Here is a 15,432-nt window from a genome sequence, read left to right on the forward strand (position 1 = left end):
CCTCAATCTCCTTTTCCCATTTGCTAAATCCAACTCCAACACTTACATCCTCATTGTCAGTCTTTCTTCACTAATTCTCTCCATATGCCTGAACCTTTTAAACACACCCTGATTGGCCCTCTCAATCAATATGCTCTTACATCACCACTCACACAGAGTCAAGATCAACCTGCTTCATGTTACATATAATTCTTAAGCTTTTTATTTCCGACAAACCTACCCTCTTCTTTTACGTTCACAGCTCAAGACTCATCCATACAACACTGTCAGAGTGACTAAACCTTTAAATATACCCAACTTTGTCTTTATAAACAATATCCTCTCCTTCAACATGCTTCTCAAGGCACCCAGGACCATAATCCCCTCTTCTAAAATATGATCAACTTCAGCTCCCGACATTCCATCTGCTTCCACATCAACTCCATTGCACCTGAAGCACTACACTTCCTCCAGGTCCTCTCTTTTTAAAAGTCAAACCATCAGATCTCATCCTGTTACTGCACATCATTACCTTACTTTTGTTCACAATTACTCTCACCTTTCTGCTTCTGTGACTCACTCTCCTAAATACCTTCTGGAGTTTCTCTATGAAGTCTGCCACCAAAGCTGTCATCTGAAAACAACAATTTATTCACTTCTCATAACCCCATCCCCAGCACTGTAGACCCAACCCTACTCCACAACTCTCATATTCACCTCCCTCCCTACTCCATCCATGAACAGATTAAATTGCCATGGTGGGATTAAACATCCTTAACAAAAACCCAACTTCACCAGGACCCACTTATCCTCCATCCTTCCTTCTCATACATATGACTTATTGCATTTCGTAACTTTCCACCCAGCCCATATATATTCACAGCACCTCTAAGGAGGCCTCTGTCAACCCTATCAACTGCTTTCTCCAGTTCCATAAATGCCACTTTAAATAAAGGGCACTATAAATGCATTCTGCTAGTCTGCAGGTACCTCATCTTGGGCCATAAAACATCAAATAGCCTGACTATCCAGTCAACAACACATTCATCTCCATTCATCAAAAACTCAACTGCATTCCTGTCTCCTCCTACTTTTTACCACACTTCACTTGACACATGACTTTCACTATCTCCTCTCTTTCTACCTTGCTGTTCACCATAACTCTTTCACTCCTGAGGCCATCTTGTCCTAAACAAACCACATATGCTTCTCTGTCATCAAAATATTCAGCAGTCTTTCAAACACTAATTCCATCTCTTCTTCACCTCCTCTTAAAACATAATAAGTTAAAAGTAAAATAATAATACCTCATCTGTTTTTTCTCGTGCAGTAGCAATAACAAAGTCACTTGGATGAGAAAAACTACTGGGATCAAGATTCTCTTCAAACTCTGATGGTACAACAGTAAAGTTCAAGCCCTGAAACAAAATTCAACAAAGTCTTAAAACACAGTCTGAGCCAATTCAGCTTATTATACTTATAGTTATTCATTATACTTTGTCACTGTCATAGGAAACATTAAATAAACCTTCAATGAATTAGTCTTCAGTTAATAATTTGCTGTTAACCAAAATGGGTCTGGAAAATGCAGAACAAGTTTTTAAACAAGCTTGAGTACACAGTAAATTAATAAAATATATATCCTTATATACGTGTATAAAGACATCTGAATCAATTACTTCTTATTAACATGCTAAATCACAAGATGATACAAAAGCATATTTACATCCTGCTTCATTTTCTGGGCAATACGGATAGTTTTTTCTTCCAATACAATTCCACCCCAAAATGATTGGTACTCAGTTCTTTGCAGCATCTTTAGAACCTTTTCACCTAAATCACAACATAATCACCTACCAACCCCAAGTACACATGGTACCTCTTTCATCCAGCAACCTTGGGACCTGACCAATGCCGACCCACAGAAAATGCCAGAAAACAAAAATTGACCCCTATGTCATACACAACTGATGATCCTATTTCACACAGTCTTTACATTAGTTCCTATATCTATTTTTTTTCAGTAATTCCACTTTCTCAAGAATAGAATAACGATTTATGCTTATGCTTATTAGCACTAGCACCATCTTCTGCACCTCTTGGTCTCTTGGATGATAATCCTGAAGGGCTAAAATACAGCTGAATATACAAAATTAACAAGCCTGTCAATTAATTTGGCTGCAGTGTAAACAGGTTTTGGCACCTAAGCACTGCTAACAGCATCGTCCTGGTGGCAGATCTACAAACTAATATCTAATGGCAGCAGATTTAAAACATGCTGGACCATGGGAGTTGCCGGATCACGGAGCACCAGATTAGTGAAGTACAACATGTAGTAACACAAAACAGAACTCTTCACAATTTGGAAACCTATATTCACAGATCCCCTTGCCCCAACAAATACAATAGTGACAAAACATCTGGCACTAAGTTCCAAAGAAACGTACATGTTACTCTTTCTCTTATATTCTGTGGTAACACCCATCACTCAAGCATTGCAAACACCATTTTAACAAACCTCAAGACCTATCATGCCTGAGATGCAATTTCTATACTGGAAATACTGTGCATTTACTCCTTAGTTTCCCTTAGCTCACTCCACTCTGCATGACCTGTGGTCTTAACCCATGGATATGTCTGGCTTCCTGAACTCTGCAGGACCTTACAGAAGACAAAAGGGTCTCCTAGGGCAGGAGGGTATATCTCTTTCTGTATCTCTGATACCTGTTCCCAACTGGGACACCCTCAAGGGGGTGGCCATGGCAACTGTCTCCCCATAACTAGTAAACCCCAGTGCCTCCTCTTAGCCTTTAATGCCTCACCCTTAACAGGCCACTAGCATACGCTCATATCTAATGGTCCTACTGATTAATTCTACATAATGCTCCCAGTCAATGTTCCTACCTACTACTTCAACCTAATGTTTCTAACTAATGCTCCTGCCCAAATGTTCATACCCACTACCTTTATCTACTGCTCCTACCATTTTGCCAAAATGCAGGACTAGCACTAGTGCTCACCACAGTAAAATCTAGAGTTACAAAAAATGAGCTGTGTGAGTAAAGAATTGTCAAGTGTTATGCACAACAAAGAAAGACATTGTATGTTTAATGCTAATAGTTCATGAGTGGATGAGGCAGAATGAAAAGACAGCTGCATGGGTCAGAAAAGTGCAACATGACAACAGAACTGAAGTGCTGGCTCACCATGCAGACATCACTAACTCTCCCAATACCTAGGTGAGCAGTATTAATATTATACTTCCCTGGTCATTGGCTGCCTACCAACTGCTACCTGACAAGAAATTGCAGGGAAATAATGCAAATGACTGGGAGATGTATAAAAGAAAGAGGCAGGAGGACAAGAGAAGGGTGCAAGAGGTGAAAAAAAGGGTTAATGAGAGTTGGGGTAAGAGAGTATCATTAAATTTTAGGGAGAATAAAAAGATGTTTTGGAAGGAGGTAAATAAAGTGCGTAAGACAAGGGAACAAATGGGAACATCAGTGAAGGGGGTTAATGGGGAGGTGATAACAAGTAGTGATGTGAGAAGGAGATGGAGTGAGTATTTTGAAGGTTTGTTGAATGTGTTCCATGATAGAGTGGCAGATATAGGGTGTTTTGGTCGAGGTGGTGTGCAAAGTGAGAGGGTTTGGGAGAATGATTTCGTAAACAGAGATGAGGTAGTAAAAGCTTTGCAGAAGATGAAAGCTGGCAAGGCAGCGGATTTGGATGGTATTGCAGTGGAATTTATTACAAAAGGGGGTGACTGTATTGTTGACTGGTTGGTAAGGTTATTTAATGTATGTATGACTCATGGTGAGGTGCCTGAGGATTGGCAGAATGCTAGCATAGTGCCATTGTACAAAGGCAAAGGGGATAAAGGTGAGTGCTCAAATTACAGAGGTATAAGTTTGTTGAGTATTCCTGGGAAATTATATGGGAGGGTATTGCTTGAGAGGGTGAAGGCATGTACAGAGCATCAGATTGGGGAAGAGCAGTGTGCTTTCAGAAGTGGTAGAGGATGTGTTGATCAGGTAGCTTGCTTTGAAGAATGTCTGTGAGAAATACTTAGAAAAGCAAATGGATTTGTATGTAGCATTTATGGATCTGGAGAAGGCATATGATAGAGTTGATAGAGATGCTCTGTGGAAGGTATTAAGAATATTTGGTGTGAGAGGCAAGTTGTTAGAAGCAGTAAAAAGTTTTTATTGAGGATGTAAGGCATGTGTACGAGTAGGAAGAGAGGAGAGTGACTGGTTCTCAGTGAATGTTGGTTTGCAGCAGGGGTGCGTGATGTCTCCATGGTTGTATAATTTGTTTATGGATGGAGGTGTTAGGGAGGTGAATGCAAGAGTTTTGGAAAGAGGGGCAAGTATACAGTCTGTTGTGGATGAGAGAACTTGGGAGGTGAGTCAGTTGTTGTTTGCTGATGATACAGAGCTGGTGGCTGTTTCGAGTGAGAAACTGCAGAAGCTGGTGACTGAGTTTGGTAAAGTGTGTGAAAGAAGAAAGTTAAGAGTAAATGTGAATAAGAGCAAGGTTATTAGGTACAGTAGGGTTGAGGGACAAGTCAATTGGGAGGTAAGTTTGAATGGTGAAAAACTGGAGGAAGTGAAGTCTTTTAGATATCGGGGAGTGGATTTGGCAGCAGATGGAACCATGGAAGCGGAAGTGAATCATAGGGTGGGGGAGGGGGCAAAAGTTCTGGGAGCGCTAAAAAATGTATGGAAGTTGAGAACGTTATCTTGGAAAGCAAAAATGGGTATGTTTGAAGGAATACTGGTTCCAACAATGTTATATTGATGTGAGGCATAGGTTATAGATAGAGTTGTGCAGAGGAGGGTGGATGTGCTGCAAATGAGATGTTTGAGGACAATATGTGGTATGAGGAGGTTTGATTGAGTAAGTAATGAAAGGGTAAGAGAGATAGATGTGTGGTTATAAAAAGAAAGTGGTTGAGAGAGCAGAAGAGGGTGTTTTGAAATGGTTTGGTCACATGGAGAGAATGAGAGAGGAAAGATTGACCAAGAGGATATATGTGTCAGAGGTGGAGGGAACGAGAAGTGGGAGACCAAATTGGAGATGGAAAGATGGAGTGAAAAAGATTCTGAGTGATTGGGGCCTGAATATGCAAGAGGGTGAAAGGAGTGCAAGGAATAGAGTGAATTGGAACAATGTGGTATACCAGGGTTGACGTGCTGTCAGTGGATTCAACCAGGGCATGTGAAACATCTGGGGTAAACCATGGAAAATTTTGTGGGACCTGGATGTGGAAAGGGAGCTGTGGTTTCAGTGCATTATACATAACAGCTAGAGGCTGAGTGTGAACGAATGTGGCCTTTGTTGTCTTTTCCTAACGCTACCTCACGCATATGTGTGGGGAGGGGGTTGTCATTTCATGTGTGGCAGGGTGGCGACAGGAATGAATAAGGGCAGACATTATGTATTATTTTTTTTTTTTTTTTGCTTTGTCGCTGTCTCCCGCGTTTGCGAGGTAGCGCAAGGAAACAGACGAAAGAAATGGCCCAACCCACCCCCATACACATGTATATACATACGTCCACACACGCAAATATACATACCTACACAGCTTTCCATGGTTTACCCCAGACGCTTCACATGCCTTGATTCAATCCACTGACAGCACGTCAACCCCGGTATACCACATCGCTCCAATTCACTCTATTCCTTGCCCTCCTTTCACCCTCCTGCATGTTCAGGCCCCGATCACACAAAATCTTTTTCACTCCATCTTTCCACCTCCAATTTGGTCTCCCTCTTCTCCTCGTTCCCTCCACCTCCGACATATATCCTCTTGGTCAATCTTTCCTCACTCATTCTCTCCATGTGCCCAAACCATTTCAAAACACCCTCTTCTGCTCTCTCAACCACGCTCTTTTTATTTCCACACATCTCTCTTACCCTTACATTACTTACTCGATCAAACCACCTCACATCAAACATTGTCCTCAAACATCTCATTTCCAGCACAGCCATCCTCCTGCGCACAACTCTATCCATAGCCCACGCCTCGCAACCATACAACATTCTTGGAACCACTATTCCTTCAAACATACCCATTTTTGCTTTCTGAGATAATGTTCTCGACTTCCACACATTCTTCAAGGCTCCCAGAATTTTCGCCCCATCCCCCACCCTATGATCCACTTCCGCTTCCATGGTTCCATCCGCTGACAGATCCACTCCCAGATATCTAAAACACTTCACTTCCTCCAGTTTTTCTCCATTCAAACTCACCTCCCAATTGACTTGACCCTCATCCCTACTGTACCTAATAACCTTGCTCTTATTCACATTTACTCTTAACTTTCTTCTTTCACACACTTTACCAAACTCAGTCACCAGCTTCTGCAGTTTCTCACATGAATCAGCCACCAGCGCTGTATCATCAGCGAACAACAACTGACTCACTTCCCAAGCTCTCTCATCCCCAACAGACTTCATACTTGCCCCTCTTTCCAAAACTCTTGCATTTACCTCCCTAACAACCCCATCCATAAACAAATTAAACAACCATGGAGACATCACACACCCCTGCCGCAAACCTACATTCACTGAGAACCAATCACTTTCCTCTCTTCCTACACGTACACATGCCTTCCATCCTCGATAAAAACTTTTCACTGCTTCTAACAACTTGCCTCCCACACCATATATTCTTAATACCTTCCACAGAGCATCTCTATCAACTCTATCATATGCCTTCTCCAGATCCATAAATGCTACATACAAATCCCTTTGCTTTTCTAAGTATTTCTCACATACATGCTTCAAAGCAAACACCTGATCCACACATCCTCTACCACTTCTGAAACCACACTGCTCTTCCCCAATCTGATGCTCTAGAGGGGATGGGAGCGGGGGGCCAGAAATCCTCCCCTCCTTGTATTTTTTTAACTTTCTAAAATGGGAAACAGAAGAAGGAGTCACGCGGGGAGTGCTCATCCTCCCCGAAGGCTCAGATTATGAATTATGTACATGTGTATATATGTATATGTCTGTGTGTGTATATCTATGTATATGTTGAGATGTATAGGTATGTATATGTGCGTGTATGGATGTGTATGTACATACATGTGTATGTGGGTTGGCTGGGCCATTCTTTCGTCTGTTTCCTTGCGCCATGTGGGTTGGTTGGGCCATTCTTTCATCTGTTTCCTTACCCAACCCACCCACATACACATGTACATAAATACACACCCACACAAGCACATGTACATACCTATACATTTCAACATATACATACATATACATACACAGACATATACATATATACACATGTACATATTCATACCTGCTGCCTTCATTCATTCCCATCGCCAACCCACCGAACATGAAATGGCACCCCCCTTTCCCCTGCACGCGTGAAAGATAGCGCTAGGAAAAGACAACAAAGGCCAAGTTCGTTCACACTCAGTCCCTAGCTGTCATGTGTAATGCATCAAAACCATATCTCCCTTTCCACATCTAGGCCCCACAAAACTTTCCATGGTTTACCCCAGACACTTCACATGCCCTAGTTCAATCCATTGATAGCACATTGACCCCGGTATACCACATCATTCCAATTCACTCAATTCCTTGCACGCCTTTCACCCTCTTGTATGTTCAGGCCCTGATCGCTCAAAATCTTTTTCACTCCATCCTTCCACCTACAATTTGGTCTCCCACTTCTCCTCGTTCCTTCTACCTCTAACGTATATATCTTCTGTTAACCTTTCCACACTCATTCTCTACATGTGACCAAACCATTTCATTACACCCTGATCTGCTCTCTCAACCACACTCTTTATTACCACACATCTCTCTTACCCTTTCATTACTTACTCGATCAAACCACCTCACACCTCATATACACCTCAAACATTTGATTTCCAACACATCCACCCTCCTCCGCACAACCCTATCTATAGCCCATCCTCACAACCATATAACATTGTTGGAGCCACTATTCCTTCAAACTTACCCATTTTTGCTCTCCGAGATAACGTTCTCGCCTTCGAAGCATTCTTCAACGCTCCCAAAACCTTCACTCCCTCCCTCACCTTGTGACTCACGTCCACTTCCACAGTTCTATCTGCTGCCAAGTCCACTCCCAGATATCTAAAACACTCTACTTCCTCCAGTTTTTCTCCATTCAATCTTATTCCCCCAATTAACTTGTCCCTCAACCCTACTGAACCTAATAACCATGTTCTTATTCACATTTACTCTCAGCTTTCTTCTTTCACACACTTTACCAACTCAGTCACCAGCTTCTGCAGTTTCTCATCCGAATCAGCCACCAGTACTGTATTATCAGCAAACAACAACTGACTCATTTCCCAAGCCCTCTCATCCACAACAGACTGCATACTTGCCCCTCTTTCATAACTCTTGCATTCACCTCAACCACCCAATCCATAAACAAATTAAACAACTATGGAGACACCATGCACCCCTGCTGAAAACCGACACTCACTGGGAACCAACCACTTTCCTCACTTCCTACCCGTACACATGCCTTACATCCTTGGTAACAACTTTTCGCTGCTTCTAGCAACTTACCTCCCACACCATATACTTTTAAAACCATCCACAAAGCATATCTATCCACCCTATCATATGCCTTCTCCAGATCCATAAAGGCTCCACACAAATCCATCTGATTTTCAAAGTATTTCTTACATACATTTTTCTCAGTGCAGACACCTGATCCACACATCCTCTACCACTTCTGAAACCACACTGCCCTTCCCCAATCTGGTGCTCTGTACATGCCTTCACCCTCTCAATCAATACCCTTCCATATAATTTCCAAGGAATACTCAACAAACTTATACCTCTATAATTTGAACACTCACCTTTATCCCCTTTGCCTTTGTATACTGGCACTATGGACGCATTCTACCAATCCTCAGGCACTTCACCATGATCCATACATACACTGAATATCCTTATGAACCAATCAATGACACAAGTCACCCCCTTTTTTTTTTATAAATTCTACTGCATTACCATCCAAACCTGCTGCCTTGCCATTTCATCTTCCACAAAGCTTTCACTACCTGTTCTCTGTTCACCAAACCATTCTCCCTGACCCTCTCACATTGCAATATCAAGGGGTAATCACTTTTCAATAGGTGGTCAGATACTCTAGTTTATTGGATATTTACAATACACATCATGTTTCATGGAGGACATCTGCCTTTCTAAGAGTAAACAATTCAGTTTCAAATCCCAAAACAAGCAAACAGGTTTGGGCTTGATGGCTGGTTATGGTGTGGCTTAGGTGGGAAGGCCTAAGGGGTGATGCAAAGAAATGGGTGCCAAGCATACTCTAATGGTACCGAGCTGGAAATATTTTTTCTTGTAAGTGTTAAGCATTTATGTTTCCAAAACAGCCAGTGACTGCTTTGAGGGCTTTGTTTGGTGGTGTGCACAGTTCTGTTATGTATGTTTTTAAATGGGCTGAGGACCAAGTAGATGAGATGTGGTTGGTGGGTAGACTGTTTGAAAAGAATGCTAAAGGATTCTTTTCCTTATCCAAATTTGGTGTCAATAGGTGTTCTATGAGCACTGTTTGTTCCTGGCCTCTGCTGTGATTTTTGTGATGCAAGGAGTAAATGATGTGTATGTTGTATGTGATACCTGGTAAACCTGGAGCACTTTTGAATGGAAGTGGTTTATCTTTACAGGTTACGGGAAGGTTTAGGTGGGATTCATGTCTATTCATTAAGAGCGTGACTGTGGATTTTCATGGAGATGCAGACATTTTCTTCTAAATGAGGCAATGTTATTATTGTGTGGTGTAATGTTGCATATCCGTCACTGCTTATGTTACGTCAGGGTGATGTAACGGGTATGCAACGCTGTCTGTAAATGATGGAACTTTTACGGTGTGGCCTTCAGAAGACATTAGAAGGTCATGTACAAGAGACTGAAGAGGATTAGAGAAAGAAGTGCCCACATGTAAGAGCAAGTGGGCAACCAGCAACGAAAGTAAACACATTATCATTACAATCATATGTTTCAAGTAACATTACAAATATCAAAGTTGGTCTTTATTCATAAAATCTTCATAGGATCTGTTGCTCTGCATTAGCTTTTCAACTACTTGTGCTATCTAATCACATTATCCCATGACCTTCACAGACCTCCCCAGTGTCACTGCTTGTTATTTCTACAAACAAAATAAATGCAAAATCAATCTACCTCCACGAACTTCTTGATAACAGCTCCACAGACTTATTAGCTTCAGATATTCAGTGATTTTGCCCTATATTGCTAATCTAGTGTTTAGGTAATATAATGAAAATTGTGTAATATGATTGAGAGCCTTATACTTTATTCAACAATATTAGATGTGGTGAGGAAAGTAGAATTATGAATATCAGGGGAAAGTGTGGAGGGATATAAACAGGTAAAGAATTATCAAAAAACAATTAGAACCTCCTATTGTAGCTGACATATATATCATTATATCAACATTAAATAAGGTTCTTGCTTGGGAACATGAGGCCACTGTATTTTGTTGCCATTCAGTGGATTCTGTGCAACTGTCAATCACAGGTGTGTCTGATAAATTCTTACCAAAACATTGAACAATGAGATAAATCTCGACTTCTACAGAGGTTGGCGAATCTCTAATTAGTTCTACTGACTATTTTACAAGTATTGCATCCATACAGATTATCTACACATTCTTCCTGATAACCCTAACATCTTCCACTTCTTTATGAAAAAAAATAATCCACCAAAGCATGCTAGCTATTATGCCTCTAAATACTGCAATCGCACTGCAGAAGGAAAACCACTTAATATCCAATGATGATGTAGAAATAAACTTTTCTTAGGCAAGGTTTTATTGGTTACGACAACAAATCTTACCTACTTTTATTAATCATACATTTCTCTGATATTGCATACTCCTTATCACCTTATTCAACAGGGTCCAAGAGAATATATATACTGTTCCACAACTGCTAATGTATTCTCTAAAACTGTACTTGCTTTATAAACAAAAGCACAATAACTTCACCGTAATGGTAATGTAGAACCGTTCCTTCATTTCATGCATTATACAATGTCGTTATGAAATGGGGAAAAACTACAATAAGGTGTACAATCAATTAATTACATATATTTACAAATCCTGGATTGGAAACGGTAGGTGTCCAGGAATTATTAAACAAAAGATATGCCTTTGATTTAGCGAAGTCACCCGTAGGTAAACCTAAATAAACGAACAAAAATAGATCAAGTCATTATTCCCTTCCTGCAGAAGTTAGTATATATCAACTGCTGAAGACATGGGATATTTGCCCTTACAGCAGAAAAAAATAAACCGTTTTTCAGATGACAAATTTCTTGGAATAATATTACCTGATCATGAAATACTCACGATTTTCTGTAGTATTTCTTTCCTACGAGGTGATGAACTCGCAAGAATTATTCTCTTCTTCTGGAGAGAACTCAAGTATTGAAGAATCATTCTTGCTCTGTAACAAAATGACTGTATCAGCCGCCCTGACGTATGATGACCTATATAGTGTCCGATGATTACAACCTGACAACCCTCTGATAGGAATCACGACGTGGAAAGTATTCAACCATCAGCACTGAACTAATGTCGTACCCATCTCGTTTATAAGAAATGAGAGGAAAAACATAAGAGCAATATTACCTAATTCGGCTCTTTACCCTATGAGCTCCATACTGAGTTACGAAATTCTATGTATATCCCATCTTAGTACCTATGCAACATATGCTTAGAGGTATCTTCAAAGAAACATTTTCCTTAGCTACAAACCCCTAACGGCCCAGATTAACATACAAATGAGAAAAGTGGTTTCACAAGAGATGTTGGTAACCTTTGTTCCAAAACTATGGGAAATAGATCAATGAACTACAATGATCTATATTATCAAATTCAGTGGTGGAAATGCGCTGTCTTGTCATAGGTCATTGGAATATATTAAATCATTAGTTCTGCCATCTGTTGGTTCGATGGAGAACTTGGTTGCCTCGCAACCAAGAGACGCCCTCGTTTAGTGTAAAGGCGTTGATTGATTTCCCAATCTTTCTTATCTTTGTAAGAGCAATGGAAGGTGTACGGAGACCTAGAGCAGGTAACTTAATGTAGAGGCATCGATCACGGAAATTAATCGCAGATGCTCATATTAGGATCGGGGTCTGATTTTAGAGTCATTCGCTAGTCCTTTATGTGATAACTGTCTCTTACCTGAAAATTGCCTAGGATAGGAAGAAACAAATAACGAAGTCATCTAGTTGCCTATTAGGTGATGTGTGATATTTTTCTAGGAAAAAGTATGGACACAGTTACCTGTCGAGCGGACAAGTCATAGTATTACATACGAAATAAAGCAGTGTTGCGGCGAGAGAGAAAAAAAGGGTTCACACATTATATTTGTGAGCATTACTCCGTAGAGTACAACAATTCTCTGCACAGCCTGAGTAGCGGCTACTAGGTGATATAAAATTTTGAAATGACCTGACACCTCCCCTTCCCAACCCTTTTCTTTTGGAAGACATCTTATTCAATGATAATCCATGATATCTAAGATATTTTACGTTAAATCAGTATAAAAAACACTGAGGGAAACAAAGGGTTAAACAAAATTCTTCAAAGGAAGCGACAAAGTAATTTCTAAGTAAGGATGACTTGTGATTTGGAAAAACTTTAATGCACCAAGTGGGTTCACACCACTGAGAGGTGAGGTGAGATCAGCAAAATCTGTGAACACCTCACCTAACTTGCCCTAGCAGCAGAGACTTACCTTTATCTTCAGTTTAGGAATCAAATGTACACCTCTACTTCCCGCTACTAAAGGCCGGAAAATGACTTGGTAGAAGTCATATTTGTCTAGATAGAATACATGGCTAATCTTTTCTTACAACAGGTTGCTTCGCTGAATTACAGTATCACTAATTTTATTGAAAAAGAAAATTAGTTCTACAATGAACTCAAACCTTAAGTACTGCATGACTATGATTTGTCAATTAGCTTACACCATTTCTTATAATCGATATGCTATCATTTCCTCAAGGCTAAAATCTTACACAACAAACACGCCTATCAAAAAAAAAAAAAAAAACGATCATGTCTGTCTGCACCTTGTCTTAGGAACACAGCGAGGAAGGTGACAGACACACGATGACTAACTCCCATAAATAGCTTCCGGCAGTTCATATATTTCCCCGCTAGGGTGTACTGGTATTATGGGAAGTATGGCGGGGTGAGTAATTATAGTACCATCCGCCGATCAGGGCATAATGGCAAGGGAAGGATGGAGTGGTGGTTGTTGGGGAAAGTGTGGTCGCCAGGTAGGGAAAAGGGTGGATGGTGACGGGGAGTGTGGTAGCCTGGGAGGGAGATAGTGGTTTTAGTAAGGGAGGGTGGTGGTGGTTAGGGAGGGATGTGGTAACCCTTGAAGAAGCAGCGACAAGGATACGGAGGGCCAGGCTAAGGCCCCTCAATACCGCCCGTACACTCGACCTGCGCAGTAATGGAATATCCGAGAAAGGGCTGTCATTGATGGTCATTCATGAAGTCACATTGGTCGGAAATTAGGTTAGCTTTCATCTATCACGGAGTTCACTTATTAGACTATTTATAGGGGGTGGGGCCAATTAGTTCTGAAGTGTTATCATAAGCTTATATTTCAGAATTATTTGTAGTAATATACTACGGAATAGATTTGTATTGCTTCACAAAGTACAAGTTCTCATACTTGGTATACAAAGGAAGCAACCGTTAGTCATTGGGTGCAATAGTGTATACAAAAGGTGCAGACTCAGGAGGATGGTTTGTGATGGGCAATGAGTGTTCCGTCTTGAAAGTCAAGAAAGAATTGCCACTGCAGGAGCGTGTGTGAAAGCAGGAGACGTAACGTAGTTGAGTGTGACAGACAATGCATTAAACTGTCATAGGGGCCACGTACGGGAAACAACTCAAGAGGAATATCGATATATGGTAGGCAGGGGTGTGATAGGCAAAGGTGGAACGTCATACCACTGCATTTTCTGTCCCGAAGATTTCGTTTCTCTGGAACAAGAATTATGGCTTTGAAACGTAAATAGTCTAAATTACTTAACTTGATTTCAAGTAAAACGATGTTAACCAGACGATAGTGGTAAGTTATTGTAGGGACTAGTCGCAGGATGAAACCAGCAATCTTAGGCGGTGCAAGCCTTGTGACGTCAGTATTATATCCTGCGCGTGTTCTCAAGCTCTTATTGCAAGATTAATGATACGAGAGGAACGCCTTCATACAGCATATGTACTGTTATATATCTGGCATAGATGATGGATATTATTCAATGAATGGACTTTAACTCGAAAATAATTTAAAGACCCGACTGGAGCTAGTTTCGTTTTCGGTGCAGCTGGCACCAGGTTTTCCTTATTTACCTTCATTGACTGGAATCGACGTGTCTGATGGATCGCTAGCAGCTGGAGTTTCCAGCTTACACGCAAACATATCTCGTAGCAAGAGTCAATGTAAATAGTTTAAAGGTGCAGAAGAGATAACTTAACCTGCATTACTTCTGAAGAATGTTCACTGGAAAATGAACAGGAGGTGAGTACCAAGATTCTCATGGTACAGCATCAATAGAACTTAAATCCCCGCTGGTAAATTAACATGTTTTATCTCATTCTTTAAGGAAAGGATTTTAGGTAACAGAAACACAAAGAAAGGAAAGAGAAATACTTCATACGAATACACGGAGTGTTAACTAAAGAGCGGAAACAGGAAGTCTCCAGCGGTGTCATATGCAATGGGCTTGACATCTATGTCCTCAGCAATGTATTATTTGCTACTGTTGTTTTAGTCTTTTCTTGTTTAGATTTTAGTTAGTCTCTTTCCTTCGGAATATTCAATACTATGTGTATTATGTAGAGAAAGATTATTAAATTTATATATTGTAAGTATACTTTTTAGTTCAGAGGTGTTTTCTCTTGTATTAAGTGTACTCAAGGAAGTTGAGAGGTGATTTCAGATGTGTGATGTATACTCCTGGAAAGTAAAAGGTAAGATAATTTAGATGTTAGACCAGTGTTTCATATACCTATATTGTCTAGACTTAGTGAGAACAAGACCAGCCTCAACTGATTTGCTCACCAAGTTATGCTTTCACTCTGTTGATACCTTATTCAAGAAAGTACAGGAACATGATGCTTTCTTTACCTTTGTTGTTTAACCCAAACTTAAAATATGTTTGGATAGGTAATATTTTTTTTACTTTTCAGCAAGAAATAGATTTTTCATTAATTGTGGAAATTTAGTGTGTAATTTTCATTCTATTATATTTATTTTTTCATTCTATCTGATTATATCTCTGATGCCTGTTTCAACAAGGACCCCTTCAAGGATGACCACGAGAATAGTCTCCAAAACTAGAGAACTCGTCCCATTTCATAGCCTTAAG

At 40.4% G+C, this 15,432-nt stretch overlaps 2 protein-coding genes across 8 annotated transcripts in view; one reads left to right on the plus strand and one right to left on the minus strand.

Annotated features, from left to right (window-relative positions):
- LOC139757753 (probable bifunctional dTTP/UTP pyrophosphatase/methyltransferase protein) overlaps positions 1-12,398 on the minus strand; it is a 30,982-nt gene extending 18,584 nt beyond the window's left edge. The window contains exons 1-2 of one of the 2 annotated variants that reach the window (XM_071678519.1): positions 11,384-12,398; positions 1,287-1,397 (exon numbers count right to left, since the gene is read on the minus strand). In XM_071678519.1, coding sequence (XP_071534620.1) covers positions 1,287-1,397; positions 11,384-11,473 — 201 coding nt within the window. In that variant the 5' untranslated portion in view covers positions 11,474-12,398. Of the gene's footprint in view, positions 1-1,286; positions 1,398-11,020; positions 11,075-11,383 lie in introns of those variants that run through there. The other variant, XM_071678520.1, reaches the window with a different exon arrangement.
- Positions 12,399-13,302: 904 nt separating this feature from the next.
- The window catches only part of LOC139757752 (peptidylglycine alpha-amidating monooxygenase-like), a 151,173-nt gene continuing 149,043 nt past the window's right edge, over positions 13,303-15,432 (plus strand). The window contains exon 1 of one of the 6 annotated variants that reach the window (XM_071678512.1): positions 13,303-13,573. The gene's annotated coding sequence lies outside the window, so the exon portion shown is untranslated. Of the gene's footprint in view, positions 13,574-13,632; positions 13,976-14,062; positions 14,583-15,432 lie in introns of those variants that run through there. The other 5 variants (XM_071678513.1, XM_071678517.1, XM_071678518.1 and 2 more) reach the window with 5 other exon arrangements.

Source organism: Panulirus ornatus, chromosome 28 (assembly GCF_036320965.1).
Source record: "Panulirus ornatus isolate Po-2019 chromosome 28, ASM3632096v1, whole genome shotgun sequence".
Lineage (NCBI taxonomy): Eukaryota > Metazoa > Arthropoda > Malacostraca > Decapoda > Palinuridae > Panulirus > Panulirus ornatus.